Source organism: Pieris rapae, chromosome 5 (assembly GCF_905147795.1).
Source record: "Pieris rapae chromosome 5, ilPieRapa1.1, whole genome shotgun sequence".
Lineage (NCBI taxonomy): Eukaryota > Metazoa > Arthropoda > Insecta > Lepidoptera > Pieridae > Pieris > Pieris rapae.
In genome coordinates this window covers 5,196,213-5,219,106 of record NC_059513.1, presented here as the reverse complement: position 1 = coordinate 5,219,106, position 22,894 = coordinate 5,196,213, and the positions used below count along the sequence as shown (strand labels likewise).

At 31.4% G+C, this 22,894-nt stretch overlaps 1 protein-coding gene across 1 annotated transcript; it reads left to right on the top strand.

The window, feature by feature from the left end:
• The first annotated feature begins 666 nt into the window (after positions 1-666).
• LOC111003215 (synaptotagmin-4) lies at positions 667-18,924 on the top strand. The gene is made up of 10 exons (XM_022273613.2): positions 667-852; positions 9,719-9,841; positions 10,447-10,619; positions 10,989-11,143; positions 12,751-12,885; positions 13,251-13,364; positions 14,161-14,272; positions 14,963-15,090; positions 15,787-15,979; positions 16,662-18,924. The coding sequence occupies exons 1-10, from the start codon at positions 804-806 to the stop codon at positions 16,776-16,778; spliced, it is 1,299 nt and encodes a 432-aa protein (XP_022129305.1). The 5' UTR covers positions 667-803; the 3' UTR covers positions 16,779-18,924.
• The last annotated feature ends 3,970 nt before the right edge of the window (positions 18,925-22,894 follow it).

Genomic DNA, 22,894 nt, shown 5'->3' with positions numbered 1-22,894 from the left:
AAAGCGCGCGTTGTGAAGCGGATTCGTTTTTTGACATATCAAAGTATGACGTAAATCCGCTTCATCAGGGTTGCCAATATTAATTGAAGTAGATTTAAATCTAAACATAATTTTACAATATCTTTGGCTAGGTTCATGAGCAATTCTACAATTAACTTAATATTTTTTTTTAAATATTTGTACGTACGTCAATATTGTACGTCAACGGTAACAGTTTTTTTTCTTAAGCATAGACTCATGTTATACATATGATTTTTTTTCAATTGACAATTTCTTTACGTTTCCTAAAATTAATAAAAGTCTTCGTAATGACAGGTTCCAGTTCGCAGATGAAGCCCCACTTTAGATTGGAATAACTGTTATAATAAAAGGTTTGAGCGAATGGAAAAGTGTATTGTAGTGGCTACGTGGTGAATACTTAAAAATAATAATAAGTACTGTAAGATTCTAGTTGTATTTTTTTCTTTAAACGACACAACTTAAAAGACCTCAAACAAGAAATATTGTGTTATAAAGAGCAACATCTAGCTTATTAATTAATAGATAATTTTGAGTATATTACCCTACTTTTACCCTTTTTTTTTACCCTACTTTGGGCTGGCAACACCATTATAGAGACGCATGCGTCATCCAGAGGCTAGTACGCGTGCGTCTACCCTACGCTTCCATAATCAATAGTGCAATAACAGCCTGTTGGGTCGCAGTTATTTTCGCGTATCACAGAGGAATATTTTTCTTGTTATCCGTTGCTTAAAGTATTCAAGGTGTCGGTGTCAAGTAGTGTCTTACCAGGCGCCATAACCATGAAGATTTTGGCTGCTGAGGGCCCTGACATTACACCCATAGAATCCTGTAAGTAATAATTTAAGAAAGATACGTAATACGTAGCTACTTCGAGTAACTTTAGAGTAAGATAGTCACTTTACCGTGCTTAATATTAAGAAAGTATATTAAAATATATACAGTTATAATACTAGTAATAAATTGATATACCTAATGTTACGCGCAGTTTGACTATGTAGTATAGTATATTGCTAAGCAGATCAATATGTATGTAAATGAGGTGTCATATAATAAGGATAAAAATTACCACTCGAGAGATTTGTTATTAAAAACTAGACATTTAATGAAAGAAGATTTGTATCAGTCTTGACTGATTACAAATTTCTACGCAGTTAGTAAATTTAAAACTTTTTATAGTCTATACTTTTATAATCTGGTAAAATTTCGCTTCAGTTATTTTATAAAATTCATGTTATAATATAATTTAACGTTAATTCTTGCTTTATCAATTATAAATTAGAACAGTGGATTTGACAAAAACATAGACGTACTTTATTATGTAGAGATTAATAGTAAAACGAATACAATTTAAAGAGATAAAGCTAAAATATTGAATTTTTTTAATATGTTTGAAGTATTGAAAATGTAGCAGACCTTTGCATAGTCTTAAGTGTAATTTAAGACTTAAGTTCAGGAAGCCTATAATATGACTCATTGGGAAATCGATATTCATTACGATAGTAACGAAGTAACGAAAAATTTTACTTTTAAAATCGAAAATAATTTCTAGGCTTGATAATTTTATTACAACAATTTTATTGAAAACACATATATACAACATAACATCCATCCCTTTATATATTTTATAATTCGTGACCTTATCACACGACGAAAATGTATTTTTTATATGTTGAAATTCTTATAGCCCATGAAATAATAGAGCTTTATAATGCTGAAAATTTTTTTTAACAGGTTCAGTGTTTTTCAGTTAATTAGTTATAAATCTACTCGTCATTCTCTTAGTACAATATGCATGAAGATATCTATAATATATCTGTGATAGATATATCATTTTATATGCATGAAGCATATGCATGAATATATCGTCTTACACTAATCAATAAACTGTTTTGCGTTTCTTAAGAACATGTAATGGTAACCAAGAAGGATACCTATACTTAAATTAGTTAACATACAACACATTTATTTTTTAACACATTTCAACGAAGGAATGGATTGAATTAAAAACATGGTTTATCACTTCCTTGACAACTGTGGTCTGTGGGTAAAGAATGTGAAACGTCAAGTTTTTAAACCTTTATAGAAGACTAAATAACATTGTTCATATTTATACTTTTTTAATCCTGCCTCTTTTATATATATATATAACTATACCGTCAATATTTCTGAGTCACATTTGCTTGAGGATTGAAGTAGGATAAAAACTTTTCCGTAACGAGCTTTTGAGCAAGCTCTTTAAATTTTACGCTCGCTCTGTATTTTATATGATAAGCTTATTTTACAAAAACCTCATTTATGTAAGGCCTCTTTACTGGCTTTATATTTTTGCGCTTGTAATATGCAAATGAATTGCCATCGTTTCACTTAAGCAAGAAAGTAAGATAACTATAGTTTTTTTAAACACTTTAATATAGACATTCTGATTTTTTAAGTATACATTTAAAATTAAAAAAAAAATCATTATTCATCTATCTATTATCCAATCAGGTCTTATATACATTTTTATTAGATATAAATTTGAACAAAGTCGCAAAAGTTAGTTTATCAACAAATACGCCTGAGGATATTTCAAACCACAGAAAGGAGAGAGAATTCATTTTAGAAATGTCTAGAATATTAATAAGATAGAACTTGGATCGAATACCTTGCCTTACTTGACCGCTGACCTGTGTATCAACAAACTTGTAGGGTTTTACCAATGTCATGTTACATGATTTTTATTGATAATGTCAAGTTTAGCTTGGCATCTAAACAAGTAAGTATTCAAGGTACGTCATCTAGTACATATGTCGTTTATTTGTCGCCATACAATAAAACAAACATTTCTTATATTATTGGATACATGTATTCGTCAGAAACTCATAAATTCGGGTCATTTAACTACTGTTTGACAAATACATATAGGTATCGTTTCATTTTTTCCGTAATTGTCTTTAGTGATACAGAAAAATATAGTTTTTAAACCACAGTTATATATAAATACGTCTTAATTTTAAACGATTTTCATTTTCCGTCTTATTGAATTTAGAAGGACTGTTTTAAAACAATAAACATTAAACAATAAACATTCTTACTAGAAAAGGCTACAATCCGAGGAGTACTCTGTATTGTAGTTACAAGGTTTTCCTTTTAAACAAGGGTTACGGAACCTTAAAGAAAATGAATCCCTGATTATGAATGTGGAGTAGGTCAAAATGTACATAAAGCTCACAGAACATAAGAAATATTTTTTTCTTTTAGTCAAGTTTGTCACTTTCTCCCTCTCTCACACTCTCTAAAATTATTTAATTGGAAGGCATGGAGCAACTAACTTCTTTACTTTTAACTATTTATTTCTTCTTCTCCTTTCTATAAACACTTTATATCTTGTAATTTTGTATGTTGATTTGAATTAATAATTTAATTGCTATGTGTATCATTAGACGGCCTGAATAAGTTTAGCACCGCTGTACAGTAAATTGTTTAATAGTCTGAAATGACTTGCAGGCGTGTAGTTATTACATTCAGAACTAAAGTTCAAGTTTCAGAACTACTTACTATTATTAACAACTATAAAATTAAAATTCTGAAAATGTTGAAATGTTTAAGCATGGTGGTTGAAAAACCGTATTAAGGAAATAAATGCGTAATTTTTCGTTTTTTTCAAGAAATTGAGTTCTATAATTAATGAATCCAAATCAAAATAAATGTAATGAATTACAAATTTCTAAGGTAACCCTTAGAATCATATCGAATTATTAACTATTTATAAACGTTTTTAAATAGATATGTACAACATAATATTTTCATAGGTACATCAATCATCGTTATTACAAAACATCATTTTATTTTTCTGTATTAAAAAAGTTTTTATCAATGAGGAGGTCCCGTCCTATTTTATATTAGCTAATATAATCAAGTTCCCATTTGGCTAAGGTGTGGTAAAGTCCGCTAATGCTAGAGTACATTTTGGCGCCATTCTGCAAAATGTAAAAATATTTTAAATTCGCCATACTATATTGGAATGGTATAATTAAAACAGATTACAAAGCAGAGACTATATATTTATTATCATCATTATTATTATGTTTCAAGAGTTTCACTAAGTTCTCGAAAAGCTATTCTTATAATATCTCTTTTACCTTTTACGTTTCTAAAAATTTATCAATTGTAAAATTTAATGTTGTTTTACGTTTTTCTTACAAAGATAAATTCAGCGATTGTATACCCTTTAAATGTTGGCTAATTACTGATAGTTTTCAATCGTCATCTTTTTGGTTTATTGAATGTATGTTATATTCTTATAATGTTAGTAATATTGAAACTATCTGTTTACTGGTTTAGATATATAGCTCAACCGGCTCGGTTAAAAAAAGGTTAAACAATTTATTAAAGTAGGTACCTACGCATTTAAAATATTTTTTGTGAAGTCAAAGTTTAATCACAATTGATTAAGCTTTGACTTCATATTAATATTAAATAATATATTCTGACACTAATTAAAAATTTAATCACTCATCACAATGTGGTTTAATTAATCGTTTATACAGCTGTTATTAGACTAATTTTCGGCTAAGATTAATGTGTGATTATTAATTTCATTAGACGACCGCTTTCGTGTGTAATGATATTATTTATCGCGTTATTTGTGAAAACTGTACACTATTTATCCTTTGAAAGTTTTATAAGTGTTTTTCCAATTAAACGATAATGTTTACTTACGTTCTCAATAGTACAGTCTAGACCCTTCTAGATTTCAGTTTGACAATCGCCAAATAAGTGACAAAGGGTATTTTATTCCATAAGTTAAATAAAAATCTAATCGGAAGTTATAACGTAGTTCGTCAGACTTTTTGCATTTGTTGGGTTTCCCCGATTGAGTAATCCATTTAATTAAAGAAACTTCTTTTTTTTTAAATATTATTACTTGATTTTGGGATGGCTTCACTTGTATTTAGTAGGGGAGCCAATTTACTAAGGAGAACAATAATTTCATAATACAATATTTAGACTTAGTAAAATACAGACAATTTTAAAAGAGAAATAAGAACTTTTCAACAGGTTTCTAGAACGAAAAAAGCTCAAAATTAGACAAATCAATAAAATAAGATACACAAAGATAAAAAGTTTTGCTAAAGCTACCGATATTAATTATACTCTAAAACTTTAATGCAGATGGGCAGGACATATTGTAGTAACTTTAGCTGCAAGCAGTTTGCCCATGGCAGAGTTATAATATAGATCCTTATTGTTGGGAGAGAGGCCTGTTGAGGGGTTCTTGCAAACTAATTAGAAATAAGTGTAATTTATTTTCTTTTAAAAATACAGGGTTTTATATATTCATTATTTTTTTGTTGATGAGTTTTATCAGTTGCATTACTCGATATGGCATTACGGGTTCTCACCAACCTTATAAAACCGTTTAATATAACATAAATTAAATTCACAAGTTTTAAGTTACGCAATATATTACATAATACTATAAAATTGTTTTTAAACAAATGGTAGGTTTGAAGATTCTGGAAGAGCCAACCAGAGGTCAAACAGTCTCCAGTAAAGCTATTAATAGACCGACACGCTTCTAAACTATTTTGATATCATTAGAGATTCGTCTAGACATAATTCAGTTCTTTAGTTTTAAGTAACATGTTCATCATTCATTACAATTATCTATACATAATATTACTACGCTTCGATCAGTGGTGAGTTATAAATGAAGTCCAAAGGTTCGAACTGTATTAACAATTGTTTATTGATTTGATTTGATTATTGTTTAATGGATGAAAAAAAATGTTTTCAGGTGGACCCATGATTTGTCAAATTTATCAAATATTTTTTATACTTATTTCCATATCAAATTCTCCGACATGTAACGTTTTAAATTGCAATTTATTAAACCTTTAAACTTCGATTAATTAACGGCCGCTTGATATTTTTTCTTTTTAGTATAAAAACAGTAAAACCCTTCTCCATACTTTAACTCAACTCTAGTGCTATTTAAGTCAAATAAAGTGCGTCCCTAATATCTCTCACGTGTCCCGTCATAAACAAGAGACAAGTGGGATAAAACACGGGACTGAGTGGTTACAGGAAAACTTATTTTCATAACTTAAAACGGGCACTTGGATAAAAAGTGACTATTTGTTTATTTTTTTACTAAAATGGGAGTCCATAAGTACATAGAAAGTTATATCAGAGCTTATTGCCATGATATTACCCGTTACTTTAAAATGTGATGGAATTACTAACTAAGTCAAAAAATAGATGGTATCTGTTTTTAAACCACATTATTTATGCCTTTGCGTAACGCCTTGGAAAAAATTTCATATACATAGAGTTTGTAGCAATGGATAATATTATCATCCAGATCTATCATTATATCTCAGTTTACTCTCTCTCTATTTTAACATTTTATTTATAAGTGTTAAAATATCTTTGACGATGTTCATTAACTGCCCTACGCAGTAACAAAAAAAGAAATAGAGAAAAAGTAACTAATTTCCTATTTCCTGAATTTTAAAGAGTTTTATATCACGCATCTTATGAAAGTCTCTCATAGAGTCGTCTAGGAAAAGTTATGTTTATCCATCCTTCATCCTTTTCAACATTAGGGTCGCGTGGGAGGCTATAACTTATTACATTATTCTCAGAAGGGCCTCGAAGTGGAATTGATTTTGTGACGCAGGTCCAATATCTTAAAACAAATTGCAGTTAACTTTGCTAATAAAACTTTTACCCAGTATCCCTGGTGTTGATTTTTGTTTTGGCTTGATTACGTAGAATATATTTCCATATTATATAAACTATTTAGGTTTCATTGGTATTAAATTGAATACCAGTAAGCACATAAACAGAATTCTTAGGATTGTTAAACTTAGCTAAAGTTTGAGGTTATTCCTAGAAATATAAGATTGTTATTTCGTTTTGAATTCTGAAGACTTTATAAAGCTTTTGCTGCAAGAGTTTCAAACTTATTAATATTACAGCTCCTTGAAGTATAGAGCTGGTTAAAAGGGGTCACTGACTAAAGAATAATTTATCGGCCGCAGTCTTATCGATTTCAAGTCGTCTTGTTGCAGCCGACAGGACATCTAACACACTCCTTAGTACTTTAATCTAGCAACCCATCAATCACATTACTGAGAGATTTTACAATTAGGTTCTTATTTGTTTACTGTCTTATAGACAAATTCCGTTGAGTTCAGTCTCAAATGTATTCGAAAGTAAAACATATGATTATTATATATAACAATATTCAACAATTATTCCCTAGCTATGATTAATAATCATATTCTACACCTTCACCTAGTGTATCCACAAAGCATATAAACCCCTGGCAAATTCCACTCACAATAGGCTTCATTTCGAAACAGTTCTGACGAAACCATTCTTATATAATATAACAGCTAATTAGCAACTCAGCAACGTTCTAAAAACTAATGAAAGTAATCGCGGCTAATTGGATTTCAATGCCTTATTATTGATATATAAACTATATTGACATATAAGAAACGGTTGACCTTTCTTTAGTTTTATTTTAATACTGTGCTTTAAATAAACAATTCAATAAAGTTTAAATAAACAATATTACATTATGTCATCGTAGTTATTATTAATTAGTCAAGTACTTAACAGATGTTATTCAACTATGTAAATATATATCAAATTAGTAGTAAAAAATTGGTTAAGTAACACTTAATAGTTTAGTATTACTTATACAGTTATAAAAATTATGAATATTTATTCTATCTATTTTAGATGTATATATTTTTAATTGACTAATATTAGAAGTATAAAAAATATATTTATTTTTTAATTATCTAATTTTGTAATTTGCGTTTCGTGTGCTAGTCGCTGCAAAAAATTGAAATTCTTCACATAATGCTACGATATCTGACTTTGTAGACATCACCTACGGCAGACTACGCACATAAGAGTAATCTTTAATAAGCCTTTATTCTTTCCAACAAAGGACGTCATTATGCGATATTTTGTTACATTGTTTTGTACTGTAACACCACAGATATTTTTCCTAAGTAGGTGCTTTGTTCTTGCCTTTGACATCGTACATGATACACAAGAGACTTTGTGGTAAGTTAATTTAAAATAACTTTAATATAGGAAGGAAGGAACTTACCAAAAAAGGAGAAAGATTCTTTTTTTAAACAAATAGAGCAATACTTTTTAGTATACGTATACTATTTATAACCAAGATGAATATATAATTATTTACCTTGTTTATCTTGTCTGTGAGCCTGATTTTATAATCTGTTAGTTAATTATTCACAGACTAGGGTACGATTTATGTATTATATATCACAAAGTTGTGGCTCAAATGTAGAAGTAGGCATAAATTATGACTTGGCAAAGCCCGGGATAAATTCTTAAACAATGGCAGTCTGACGATTTCGTGCGACCTTTTCAAAGTCCTATTTATTCTCAAAGCCTCCAATATTTTGGTTATGAATTCTATTTCGTTCCTATTTCGCATTTGGCTTTGTTTCCAAGCCGTCCGTATTTTTAGTGTGGGATAAGCCACTGGCGCAAGTACTTTGAATTCTTTATACTGGATACATTATTATTTCAACCATACCTTTTTGTATTTTGACAGCTTTTCTAAATCAATAATATTAATATTTACATAACAGATGGAATCTTAAGTATTGTCAGTTTTTCGAATTATCGCTGTGGTACCTATTTTCTAACATAGTATGGAAGAACTACAAGCGTAGCCTTTAACAAAATTTACCCTTATAACTCAATTTAATGATTCGCAAACTTCAAGATGAAACTGTTTGATATAAATAATAAAACTATTTCTGTAAGAAAACTATGATAAAATTTATTTGCTTTTAGTGTTTTTCAGTTTTCTAGCTAAAAGTTATAGTAGTGGTAGTAAAAAAAATCAAATATTTATTTTAAAATCCCATATCAATGTTTTTTTATTAACCTATAAACTAACTATAATAATACAAAGAACTTGAACAACGTAAAATATCGAATTCTTAACATAGACCCTGAGTACCAGGGCATCAGATACTCAAAGGACGTGACATTGCCTTGTTTAATAAAACCCGTCTCGCGACATTCCAGGTAATGAAGGCTGTATTTACGTTTATGTTGCAGTGCCTCGGGTTATTTCGGGCAAATGTAGGTCGCCTTAGAAACATAGAACGAACCGATTAATGGTTAGGACTTATATTTTATAGGTGTATAAAATATGTTGAGTTGAGTTTTGATTAGGAACATAAAATGTTTTCACAATTTTATTACATAAATTATGTCCAGTAATATTTCAAATACTGTTCTAAATAGCTGAGATCAGAAAAAACAGTAAAACAGAATTCGAAAAGGACTTTGATGATATCAGAGTTTGCTTGATTTCCTTGTAATGTACAAACGTTTCATAATGCACAAAAAATTCATTCATTCATTCATTTACATCAAAAGGTTTTTGCTTTTTGAGGTTCTAATACAAATAGGCTTACCATTTTTATATAAGTTATAATAGTACATTTATAAAAGGCAAATCTACGCTACAAATATTTTTCAGAAGGTCCGAGTACAGAGTGAGTTGGGTAGAAAAAGGAACAGTATTTACTTTACCCTCTAAGTCTCTAATACCTTGAATTGGGTAAACACTTAGCTAGCAATTAAACTATTTTTAGACTGCTTTTTACGACTATGACGATACATATTTTTTTCATTGTTTCAGCTGGCGAATGGCACAGCGCAACGTTTTGGGTTCTTATAGTGGGTGCAGCTTTGTTAGCGGTCATCTTAGCCGCCGTCGCATGCTGGGTGGCTCGGAGGAGGTCATCGCTTGCTCACAAACTTGGTAAGAAAGCTATTTCTTTCTCTTTGATTAACAAACTTGGTAATAAATCATTTTTGTCATTAATTATCTAATTCGTGCGGATTATATAAGTACACTTCACATTGCGCTTTCTGAAGGCAAGTTATATAATTTTAAATATATTATAAAATAATTCAGTCTTTAAGTAAAGATTTTATTATCCTTTCACATTAACAAGTTTTTTGTTACCATCAAATACACTTTAAAAACCAATCAAAAACAATGATCAACAAAAAATTCTTATTTCAAATGAAAATTGCTCATTGGCTATGTTCCCTAAGGAACATCTCTAATGTTGCGGCACGTGTCTTGGTCAACGTGCCGGCTTTAAGGAATTGTTCCACTGTTTCAGAAAATCACGTGTTTCATTACTTTTAATATAATAAAATATGTTTGCATTCTATTCGTATCTACCATCGATTACGGATGTAGTTTTTGTAATTCAATTATAAGTTTATTAATAAAGTAGCAACATGTTTTTTTTTGGGAGTCCGAGCTGTTGATTTCGTTGTCAATGCCATCGGTTCTGGGTATTAGGTAGGATTGATTATAGGTAGTATAGGATTGTGATGCGATGGTATTCGTAGGTGGAAAGCGTGGCCCTGACAAGGCGCTGGTGTTCCAGCCGCCTCGTCGTGCGACAGCCGTTCGATCGCCTGGCTCAGCTACGCACTACCTACGCAAGTCGCCTTCGCCAACCGCCGCTGCCCCGCCACAACCACAAACCACATCTCCCCCACGTCCACATACACCCAACCCGGTATATTAAATCATCTAATTACAAATAATTTTACGTTACACATTTCTATTTAAAATTGTTAAAACATTTTATCTCTGATTCATACGAGTCTATGTAGTAAGACTTATTTAGTAAAACATTTTATTTATTTAATTTTTGAATACGTTTTAGCAGTCGTAGATAGTATAGATAGTCGTGCTATATATATATATATATATATATATAAAAATATAAATATTTTAGATTTTTATAAAGTATAGGAATCGGTATTTTTTCCTTAGTATAAGATGATGATAATGTATAAGAAATTGCTATCCTAACCTCAAATTATGACCTTTTGTAACATACAGAGTTATGTATTTCATAAACTATTGATTAATTGTCCAATAGCCGTCAGCAGCCACGACCCCTCACACTCCGACTGCTCCGAATGAGCCGACGCCCCTCAGCAAGGAACTAGCGGATGTCCACGCCACGGAGAAGATCAAACCTCTGGAACCTGAAACCAATGATGGAAAACTTGGAGATCTTCACTTCAAGCTGTGGTATGTATTCTATTATATAGACCATGTTATATAAGGGTACATTTCGAAGATTGAAGAAACAATAATTTATATATATAATTATTAAACAGATTTAAAAAGTAAAGTATTTTAAATTTTAAACAAAATTTTGATTCTTATACTGATTATTCATCAAGTGATAAAATAAACTACATCAAATATACATGTATTTTTATCCTTATTCAACTTTTAAAAAACAAACATCAGTATAGTTCTTCGTCCAGTATCTATTAATATGTCGAGCTAACGTAAAATCAATATATTACCACCCCACACCTCAATACACGTGCAGGCAGACGTATCAAATTTCCGATTAGAACGTTAATTGATTTTTATTGAACTGCGTAGGTTTAATCTTTAACGCATTTTAGGAAAGTTCTTTTTTTTCAACCACGTAATATTGTATTGCACATTGTAAAATTAATTAAATTAAATTAAATTACACTGTTACCCGGTGAAACAGCTAAAGTTTAATTCCAATTTGCGTTCAGTAATTTTATGAATGATATACGTAGAATGCTCACCAATTCAACACAAAAAAAAACTAATTTTGTATTAATTTTTGTAATTTTTATAAAAGGTACCGTGGCAAAAAGTAATAGCTTAGGTAGAACAAACTATGTATATCAATTACAGCAATATGGCTACAATTTACATTTGTGCTTTAAAAACACTACTGCTACTACTGCACTACTATATTGAAAAAAGTATCTCGCTATATCGAATTACTTTAACAAAATTACTATATGTACAATATGTTTAAATAAACTTTATTATCAAAAAAAAAAATCATTTAGTAATCTACTAATATATATGAATGAAGTGTTAGATAAAAGAATTATTTACGTTTTCACGATCATCATTACGTTCAAAGTCGAGGTCGTAACACGGTTTACGATGGACCTTCCTGTGGGTCATTAATACTCTTTATAGCCATTTACGATACAACTCGGATGACGACGCTTTAGTACTAGCTGAGCCTGTAAGTTTCGCCCGATTTGTTACAGCGTGTTACATACTCAAACTGCTTGAAAATTACTAACACATAAAATCGAACTAAAAGCTCCCGAGATTAGCGCATTAGTATAGACCCTTTTATTAGTACGGTACAGTATTATTATGTTATTTACTAATCAGAGTATAAGGACTTAATCTGAATATAAGTTAAAATCAACAGGTGAATATTGGAAGACTAACTAAAAATATATGTCTAAGGAACTGTGCAAATTGGACAACCTACGAAATTGATTTTCCTATCAATTACAGATTTAAGGAAACATTACTAAACTTTACTTAACATGTATATTTTAAGTAGTTAGTACTAATAACGTGTGTAGATCCATCTATATAAGGTTTCTATGTACTAGTAGCATATAAGGCCTCTAGTAACTAAATTTCTTTCAAATATATAAAAAATGCTTATTTATGTAAACAATGTATGTCTTTAATCAGTACAAGTAGTTTAAATTACTATCGGCTTTATTTCACACAATCTGATCAAGATCAAGATCTTAAAATGAAATAACACTATCACTTGTTAGAATAACAAAATCACACGGACAGTTTTATAGTTATTATGTTTGTATCAGGTATGAAAATGTAAAGAGTGCTTTGGTGGTGTCAGTGGTTTCCTGCCAGAACTTGCCAGGTCGTGAACCGGCCGGTCCCGACCCCTATGTCAAACTACAACTCCTTCCTGAGAAACAACACAAGGTTAAAACTAGGTAAGCCTTTTTCAATAACAGGTCATGAATATAGTTCATTTACAAGATATGTTTACTAATAGAATTTTGTATATTAATTATAGATATATAATTTAAAATGATTTATAAATAGCTAGATAGTACAATAATAAAAAAGTTTATGTTATTCGTATTATATATTTATTATATATATACGTATTATTTATAAGTAATGTATATTTAGTTCTAATTTTACCAGGCCTATAAGTAAAATAATGTTTTATTCAATGTAAATATCACCAAAACATCAGGCAATATAATTGACGCCAATAGGAACGCCGTTTGGAATGTAATTAATATGAAATTTTAACGTCTTTTTTTATTAGAACTTAATTAATGGTTTTCAGAGTGGTGCGCAAAACCCGTTGTCCAGTGTACGATGAGGACTTCACGTTCTATGGAATCGCTCCGCATCAGCTCACTGGAATTACTTTGCACTTTGTTGTTCTTAGCTTTGACAGGTACCAACATTATACCCACGTTTATTGTTCTTTATTGAACTCTTTCACTTTTCGTATTTTTTTAAAGGCCTGTTACACCTTGACTTAAAAATTTAATTAATAACTTTCAATACAAATAATACATAAAAATATAACTAATAAGTAACTAACCTTAAAATTTAATTATTAAAAAATATTATTAAAAGGAGTCCCTTTAGGCAACGTTCCGAAGATACTAGCAGCGTTCCCCCTTTGAAAAGCAAGACGAATTCTTAGTGCGAGGTAGCTGCCAGCTCTTCGTTCTCCTGTGATGTCGACTAACCTTTTTGATAATTCCCTAAAAAGCTTTAATGCGCTAGGACCCCACGGACCAAGTGTCTCGACACCGAATGGGACAAACTCATATTCAGAGCCTAGACCCCTGTATTTGCAGGCATTAGCTTTTTCGTATTTTATATATTATGTGTGGCTTATATTTATATTCTGTTGACTATAACACAATATATATTTTATACTTAATAAATTATATCGGAAACAGTTAATATAAGTTGGATATTTCAGATGTTATGATTTGTTATCCATAAATAACTAATTGTGATGCATGTGTTGCCTATATTATAAAGAAATAACGGTAAAGGAGGTTCCAATGCTGGAAAACACAATTCCTATCAGGCATTAGGTTTAAAAATGTCAAAACAGACACATATTCACATGGCGTACGAAACTTAGTACTCCTAGAACTTTTACTTTGTCACATTACACAACACAATATGAATTTTATTTTAGTTGTGATGAATACTTAAATATCGATTTCCAGATATTCCCGTGACGAGATAATAGGCGAAGTGGTCTCTCCATTATCCACCCTCCAGTTGCAGAGTGGTGAAGCTATGGCGCTGTGCAGGGAGATCCAGCCTCGAAGTCTTAAGGTAACATATATATTTTTAACGCGAAATAAAGTAGATCTTCAATACAACTGAAATAATTGTTTTTTTTTATTACATTTTTAAGATAGAACTGGTGTTGTTAATAAAATTGACTTCAATCCTTAGTAAAACGTTAATTATATACTCTTTAACAAATTCAAATTGTACACATGAAAGCCGTAGCAAATCATTTATATAAATTTTTGTTGTTTATCCTATATTCGTGACACCGTTGCCATTGGAATAGAGAGTGTTTTGTGTCTGTAAACATATCTCCAGTTATGTAAGAAATAATATGATTCAATGTTGGAAGATTAGCTGCCGTGGTTTATTATAATTGATGCTAAACCGAACATTATTATTAAAATAATAAATGTGTTGGGTTCATCAAAAATTTGTTCCATTCGTGTTCCAGTCGTGATATTCTTTTACTTTGACCGTGTTGACTCGAACGGTTGGTCTACCTATAAACAGAAAAGCTGTCGTCGCTAATTTGTAACCCTTAATAGCGATAGCGATTAGTCAAAATACTTAAATATCACTCATTTCATGTTGCGACATCAAGGCTCATCGATATTGACTAAACTCGAAATTGCATACGACAACTTCTAGATGTAAATTAGCACCGCCGCGAAATGTTTCCTGTAACAATTATTTTATATTAAGTTTTCAGTAATATATTTAAAATTTTAGATGCGAAGCGTGGGTCGTGGCGAAGTGTTGGTATCCCTGTGCTGGCAACCGGCCGCCGCAAGACTCACTGTGGTATTGTTGAAGGCACGCAATCTGCCCAAGATGGACGTCACTGGGCTCGCTGATCCGTAAGTTCATTCAATAACAGCATTTAAATATATCTTACCTTATATATTCGTATATACGTACGTAATGTACGTATCGCGTGCTTTTCGATCGTAGCAATCGTATTCAAAGAGATTTTTTACGTTGCATTTTTTTTGTTTAACCTTTCGACAGTTAGTTATAAATGAGTAATATTTTACAAATCATTTTAGTTTTCCATAACTTTAAAGAGATTTGATTGATTTATATTATATTGAAATTTATAAATTAATTCAACAAAACACAGACGCATGTCACCCCAATAATTAAAAGAGTAGAAATGTGTTTCAAAAGGGGAACTCACATTGTAATAAATGCTATATATATCCTAGCCGTGATGGCCTAGTGGCTTCAGCGTGCGACTCTCATACCTGAGGTCGAACCCCGGCTGTGCACCAAAGGACTTTCTATTTGCTCGAACGGTGAAGGAAAACATCGTGAGGAAACCGATATGTCTTAGACCCAAAAAGTTGACGACGTGTGTCAGGCACTGGAGGCTGATCACCTACTTGCCTATTAGATTAAAAATGATCATGAAACAAATTCAGAAATCTGAGGCCAAGACCTAAAGAGGTTGTACTGCCACTGATTTATGTTATATATATCCTGGAATACGTAATTAATAGTCGATTGAAATACTTAAAAACATTTCTCAAAAAAATAATGTTGAAAAATTCTAGATACGTAAAAATGTATCTGCTATACAACGGACAGCGCATCGCAAAGAAGAAGACTCACGTGAAGAAGCGAACCTTGAACCCCGTGTTCAATGAGTCGTTTGTGTTCGAAGTACCCGCTGCACCAAACGCTACATTGGACCATGTCTCGCTGGAACTGCTTGTGTTGGATTGGGACCGAGTCACTAAGAATGAGGTAATGAAAATACATACCGACTGCAGTGCTTGGAAGACTGTTAAAGATTTAGTTTATAATCAATTTGTCTAACAGCACTTTGTCAACTAAACCAAAACCAAATAGCAATTATTTATGCAAGTTTAACTACAAACAAAATATTTTTAAAAATGAAACAGGCTTCCTCCCCTTTTGTTCATAATATACCTTTTGTTGGACTTAATTTTTTTTCGTTTACACATTTGTTTTGAATTTTCATGTGGTTCAGATTTGACTTTGTTTTCAATATATTATTTAAAAAATGTTTAATTTTCATAATAGTCTGGCCGTGTACTGATGCACATATTTAAAGAACTGGTCGTGGAAGAAATATGTAATTTTTAATAAAATCTACCTCAATAAACATAAAAGTTGCCATTTATGTGGTGTATAGTCTAGGAAAGAGTAGATTAGCAGACTTGTAGATTGAAGTTGTTTAGGAGGAAAATAAAAATCACAAGCAATAAATAAACAATTATTTATTTCCTTTTGGTTATAAATATATAACGCAAACAATATTTTGCACAAGAGTTTATACTGTATTTTTACTTTGACAGTAAAAATTCTTATGTTTGTCTTAATGTCTACTGCCTCTATTATAAATTGCCTTCATTGAGGTAACAGCTGTTTCGATGCAGGTGTATTTGATAAATATTTGTCTCAGGTGATCGGTCGCGTAGAACTCGGGGCTAACGGGACAGGCAGCGCTCGGCACCACTGGCGCGAAGTGCAGGCCGCACCTCGCCGACAGATCGCCGACTGGCACAAGCTTAAGGAGTAAAGGGCGGGCTATAAATAAAATTCTTCACTATTTAATTGTTTTAGTGGGCAAACTTATAGGTTTGGATACAATAGTTTTATTAAAACGCGCCTTTATCTGGGAAAACTCTATGTTTATATGTTTCTTTCAGGAAACGCTTCAAGGGTTAAAGCATTAAACAAAATATATAACGAACATTCCTTACTTATATTATATACATATTATTTGTTATATTTGATTGCGAATATAAATAGAACATATTAAGGTTGTATTCAAGATAAAAGTGTAACAGTATTAACGCTTCAATAGCCTGACGTCATTTGCCTCTCAAAGTAATTCCTATGACACTGTATATTTGACTATTCAGGGCTGATAGTCACTATCACAGTATATTGTCGGTCAGATTCGGAACCACAATTACGAAGCTAACTTATTGTAAACGGACTCAATATTGCTACAATTTAAATATACATTTATCACAAAATTAGTGCTTTAGCCCTTGCTAATTAAAAGAATTGGGAAATAAAATTCTCAACCGCTATTGTCCGAGCGATTAATTTATCTCTTTATACTTTAAACCCTTTGTAAATAGTTGCTACTGATTTAGGCTTTTTAAAAGCTTAAATTTTTCTATATTTCCTTTCTTAATAAGATGTAGTTAATAGAAATTGATGTTTATACGAAATTATCACTTAGTATTTATTCGGCCAAACCTTAACATTATTGCAACGAAAAAAAAGTTTTCCAAAGAATTATCAGGCGTTAGGTTAATTTTTACAAGCGCACATTTCATTCCCTTCACACAAGGCGCTCTTACAATAAATATAATCACTCATTCATTTCGTAACCAATCGCCGTTCATAAGTTCTAAATCATCATATCTAGTAATACTCAAGTAAATTATAAATAGAATAGAAAAGTCTATTTTATACTTATAGAGATATTAATGTTAGCATAAGCAACTCGTAAGAGTTTTGGGTCACGTGTACCTTAATGTCTAGCAAATCACAATAGATCGCTTTGCCCCTGACCACAGTAGTTCATTCTTAACAGTCTGTGCGAAAATTGTTGGGTTAGAAAACCTACAAAACAATTGAAGTTATTTCTTTAATATTGGTCTAGAACTATATATGAAATAAACATATTCTGTTAGATTAGTTTCGTAATAAGACCATTAACACGTCTTAATTACAGTTACATGTTTCATTATTACGTAACCATTGTAGTGTTGATTCATAAGTGCTCTGCTCATTTTGGAGATTACACTCAATAAAGTTTGCATAGACTTACTAGGTATAATTCATATTAATAAGGTAATATAATACCATAAAACCAATTTTCCATTTACCCACCATACTCTATATAAGATATTATAATTATAATCCATAAAGTCATAATTTTTTTTTTTATAAAAAGTTGTTTTTGCCACTCGTGGTCGTGTCACAATTTTATGATTTTGCGTTACATTTTGTCAACATCGAAACAGAGCTGTCATTGTTTCCTATTATTCTAATTTGACAGTCTTGCGTTATATTTAGATTATTCTAAAGGAATATTTGTATATATAATCTATCCATACCGACACATTCCAATTTGTATATAAGTCGTTTTGATCTCGATAATTCCATTGTAATCGTAGTAATGAATGTCTTTAGTATTAATTTTCTGTTGTATTTCGTATTGTGGTAGATGTAAACACGATTTTGTTTGATTATACGATATGCCAGAGTTGATATAAAAATCTGAATTCTATTGATTTGTTATTATTTTTACGGAATATTTTTTTTTAAATTCTTAATCTCATGGCAAATCACAATCATGGAGCGTAAAACCTTAGGATCTATTGTACGTATATTTTATAGTTAATGTCTTACATGTTAAAGGATTATTAATAAAAGTTAATTTTATCATATTTAACTGAAGTTTTGTTATTATAACTTATTTACATAGTTCCTATAAATACCATTAATTATTTCTATGTAAACTTTGTATGTATTTGTTTTTAAATTGAATTATTAAATATATTTTACCGACACAGGTGCAATAAAAATCTTTTAATCGCTTTTTTGATAAAACCTAAGGTTTTAGGAGGCCAGCAGTCCGGTATCAGTTTATGTATACTAAGGAATTTTAGTGAATAAATTATTGACTGGTGCTTTCACAATAATTGTTCGTTTTATTTACACCCTTTAATAAATTACTAAAAATATATATAAGTCACTAACCTACTAGTACATTTTTATATTTCTACTTAGGCCTAAAAAATTATATATATCAAATGGCTAATCAATAGAATTTTCATGCATGATTTTTTTTGCTGTTGGCCTTAGGGGCATTTACAGTTCAGCTTAGTGTGTTTTGGCGAGCTGGATCTGAATGGGCGTTTTTTCCGAGACTAGCGCAAGGGCGTCTTCTGTGAGACTCGAACTTCGGCTTTGTCCGTCACAGGGTGATCAATCGCCTGAAGAGCAAGACGGAGTGGCGAAGTACGTAGTAAATGCATATGAAATATCCATGTTCATCTAGCCTGTGGCAGATCAGATGAATAACTTACTATTATAACTATGTATACCTATTTTGCGAGACCGGTCCATCTCCCGGTACGAAATTTTCTGAGCGATTGTTCATGACTGATTTCAGGATAGGTATGACAGAGCTTTTTTACCTTGAAATTGGTGAATGTGTTTTTGTGATATTAAATACACTTATCTAAATAACTAACTTAACGTTTTTAGGTTGATTTCAGTTAATTTAATAAAATTGAATCGTCTGACAAGTAATCTGTATACTTATAATCCTGTAACTGTGATACGCGTGATTAGCGAATTCAGGCAATTTATTCTTTTTTTTAATTACGGCCAAATAGTAAGATATCGGCCATAAAAACCAGAATATTTTTGTGTAAGGACTCTTTTTAGGTCTCTGATGTTTTGTGGAGCAGGTTGCACTGATCTTACTCACCTTAGCATATACCAGACTTGCTCAATCATGTCAACTTCTACGTCGCCAGTATGGTGCGGGCGAGCATTGTCGTCCACAAAAATTTAATATTCTTCAAGAGTCAATGCGAGTATGCATGTAGAATAAGGCATTCCTTTATGTACCGGTGTGCAATGTTCCATTTTCTACGAAAACTCCATACGAATTTTTTGCTGCCCAAATCAATGGGGCATTACTTCAAAACACACTTACGAATAGTGCCTGGTTTTGGTCTTGTCCTCGCCACACAGAGATCTAGTACCATCAGAAAACAATACTTAATTCCAGTCCTCCGGATTTTGTTAAGTTTCGAGCAATACGCTGCTAAGGGAGTAATTCAGGGCCCCGGGGCCGGGTTGTAACTACAAACTTCGTCTCTAATCTTTTTCGAATTAATCATTGAAGTAGAGAAAAAATGTAAATTGCCTGTTATTTATTGGGCAAGAGTGATAAATTTATGTTACACCATCCCATGAACTACTCTTATTAATAACACACCGCTACCTCACAATTGTCTTAGGCTGAAGGTAGTAAAATAGAGCTCGTGGAACACACAGCGAGAGAAATTAGAGGTATATACTGGTCAAATATAGCACGTGGAGCATACAGCGAGAGAAATTAGAGGTATATACTGGTCAAATATAGCACGTGGAGCACACAGCGAGAGAAATTAGAGGTATATACTGGTCAAATATAGCACGTGGAGCACACAGCGAGAGAAATTAGAGGTATATACTGGTCAAATATAGCACGTGGAGCATACAGCGAGAGAAATTAGAGGTATATACTGGTCAAATATAGCACGTGGAGCACACAGCGAGAGAAATTAGAGGTATATACTGGTCAAATATAGCACGTGGAGCATACAGCGAGAGAAATTAGATGTATATACTGGTCAAATATAGCACGTGGAGCACACAGCGAGAGAAATAAGAGGTATATACTGGTCAAATATAGCACGTGGAGCACACAGCGAGAGAAATTAGAGGTATATACTGGTCAAATATAGCACGTGGAGCACACAGCGAGAGAAATTAGAGGTATATACTGGTCAAATATAGCACGTGGAGCACACAGCGAGAGAAATTAGAGGTATATACTGGTCAAATATAGCACGTGGAGCACACAGCGAGAGAAAGGAGGTATATACTGTTCAAATACTGAACAAAAATCCAATCTCAAAGTCTGCTATTATTCAAAATCCAACATTATTATTAAATCAAACTCAAACATTTATCAAGTGTATATTTGATATCAAATCTTACATACAGCTTACTTATATAGTAGGTCCGAGTTAACTAAAATTACACTGAGATCTAACTTCATCGATGTGTCGTAAAAAATATGCATGGATACAGCTAAAACCACTCTTCATATTATACTGATCAAATTTTGAACTGATACAAAAGCAATAAATTTGTGTATAATTTAAAGTTTTAGGTAACACATACACAACTTTGAAATTATTGCTACATTTTAAAACTAAGTATTAAACTTAACAGCAATTTGTAATTGCTTAAAATAATACAAATACGGCCATATTAATTAACAAACCAACCAAAGTTCAATGACCCTGGAAGGTTTACATACATTTAAACTTTATTTAGAAAACATATATATAAAATATCATTAATATACAGGAGGCAAGTTTCGTGCGTGAAAAGTGGAAAGATAATTATACAAAAATTGATATCAGACTACAATTTTTTATTAGAATCATTCGAATGCAATATACGGAAATCTCATTGTTTGAAACACAACTTCATTAAAATTTTAAACAAATTAAGAAACTATGCTTATAATACACATTTCAATATTGTCATTCAAACATCGAGGACGTGTCTTTGATATAATCTAGCCATAATTTAAAAAAAAAACACCAAACGTCCATCTACTACTACTTATGTAAAGTAACAATTATGTTATAGATGAGCTGTTACAATTAATGACATATTTCACACACAAATATGACATATAGAAGCGTTATACACATTTAAATACACAGTGGACATTTTATGTATCCTACATTGTATATAAGGTCTAGATTAATTAAAAGTGAGCTTTGTGAGAGTGTACAATCTTTTTATTTATTTGATTCATTGTTAGAATAATTTTCGCTACAGTATAGGAGTGAATATACATTCATAAGTAAGACTTTGTTAGACAAAAAAACATGTTGGATTTAACAATTTAATTTTTCAGAGGAAAATAAATAGCAAAAAACTTGATAGGTACGTTTCAAATTTTTTTTTGTTACTCTAAAAAAGGAGGCAAGAGACCTTCCGAAGTCGCTAGTTTTGTATAAAAATATGTATTACTTTATGAATTTATCCATACATATTTACTTATCTAAACAAATGCTAAGTGGCAAGCTTTGTGCTGTGTGTATTACTTATATAATATACAAGATATGGATCAATAAGCCAGATATGTTTATAAAATGTTGGTCCATTCAGATATTTTCGAAAAGATATTTCAATTTATTTTAATTACTATTTTATTTAAGAGGTTTATATACGTACCAACGTTTAAACGAACGAATGACGACATTTCTGTTTCAGTTACAGCAATGTATGAAAGGTCACGTGACCTATATAAAGATTCTTCGAACACGTGACGTGGGCTGAGCTAAGTTCGCCAAACAGCCCGTGCTGAGCTGTGAAGGCCCTTAAGGCCAACAGCGAGATTCCATGAAAATAAAAAAAAAACAAAAAAAAGTGACGTAGGCGACGAATAACCTTCCAAAATTCATGTCACTCGTGATACAATAATAAGATCTGTGCGGCCTAATGTGACCTTGTTTAATAGCCTTGTTTCGGCAGAGCATTCAATGTTTCAAGTTCCGTATACCCTTGATGGGGCAGAGCCTTTCTCGGTCTATTTTAGAGATTCGTATTTCCGTAAGAATTATGTAGTTTTAATACGATTCGGGGATAACATTTATCGTTATTCACGCTACAATGCTATTTATTAAAACTTGATCTATATGTTCTAATCGATTTTAAAGTAAATAATTTCTGGTAAGTATTGATAAGAGATGGATATTATGTTAGTGATATCAACTCGGGCACAACTCACTGCGCTATTGGAAAAGTGAATGTGAGGCTACGTTTGCCTGTTTTGATAAAAACTGATACTTGTTCACGTATTCAGGTTTT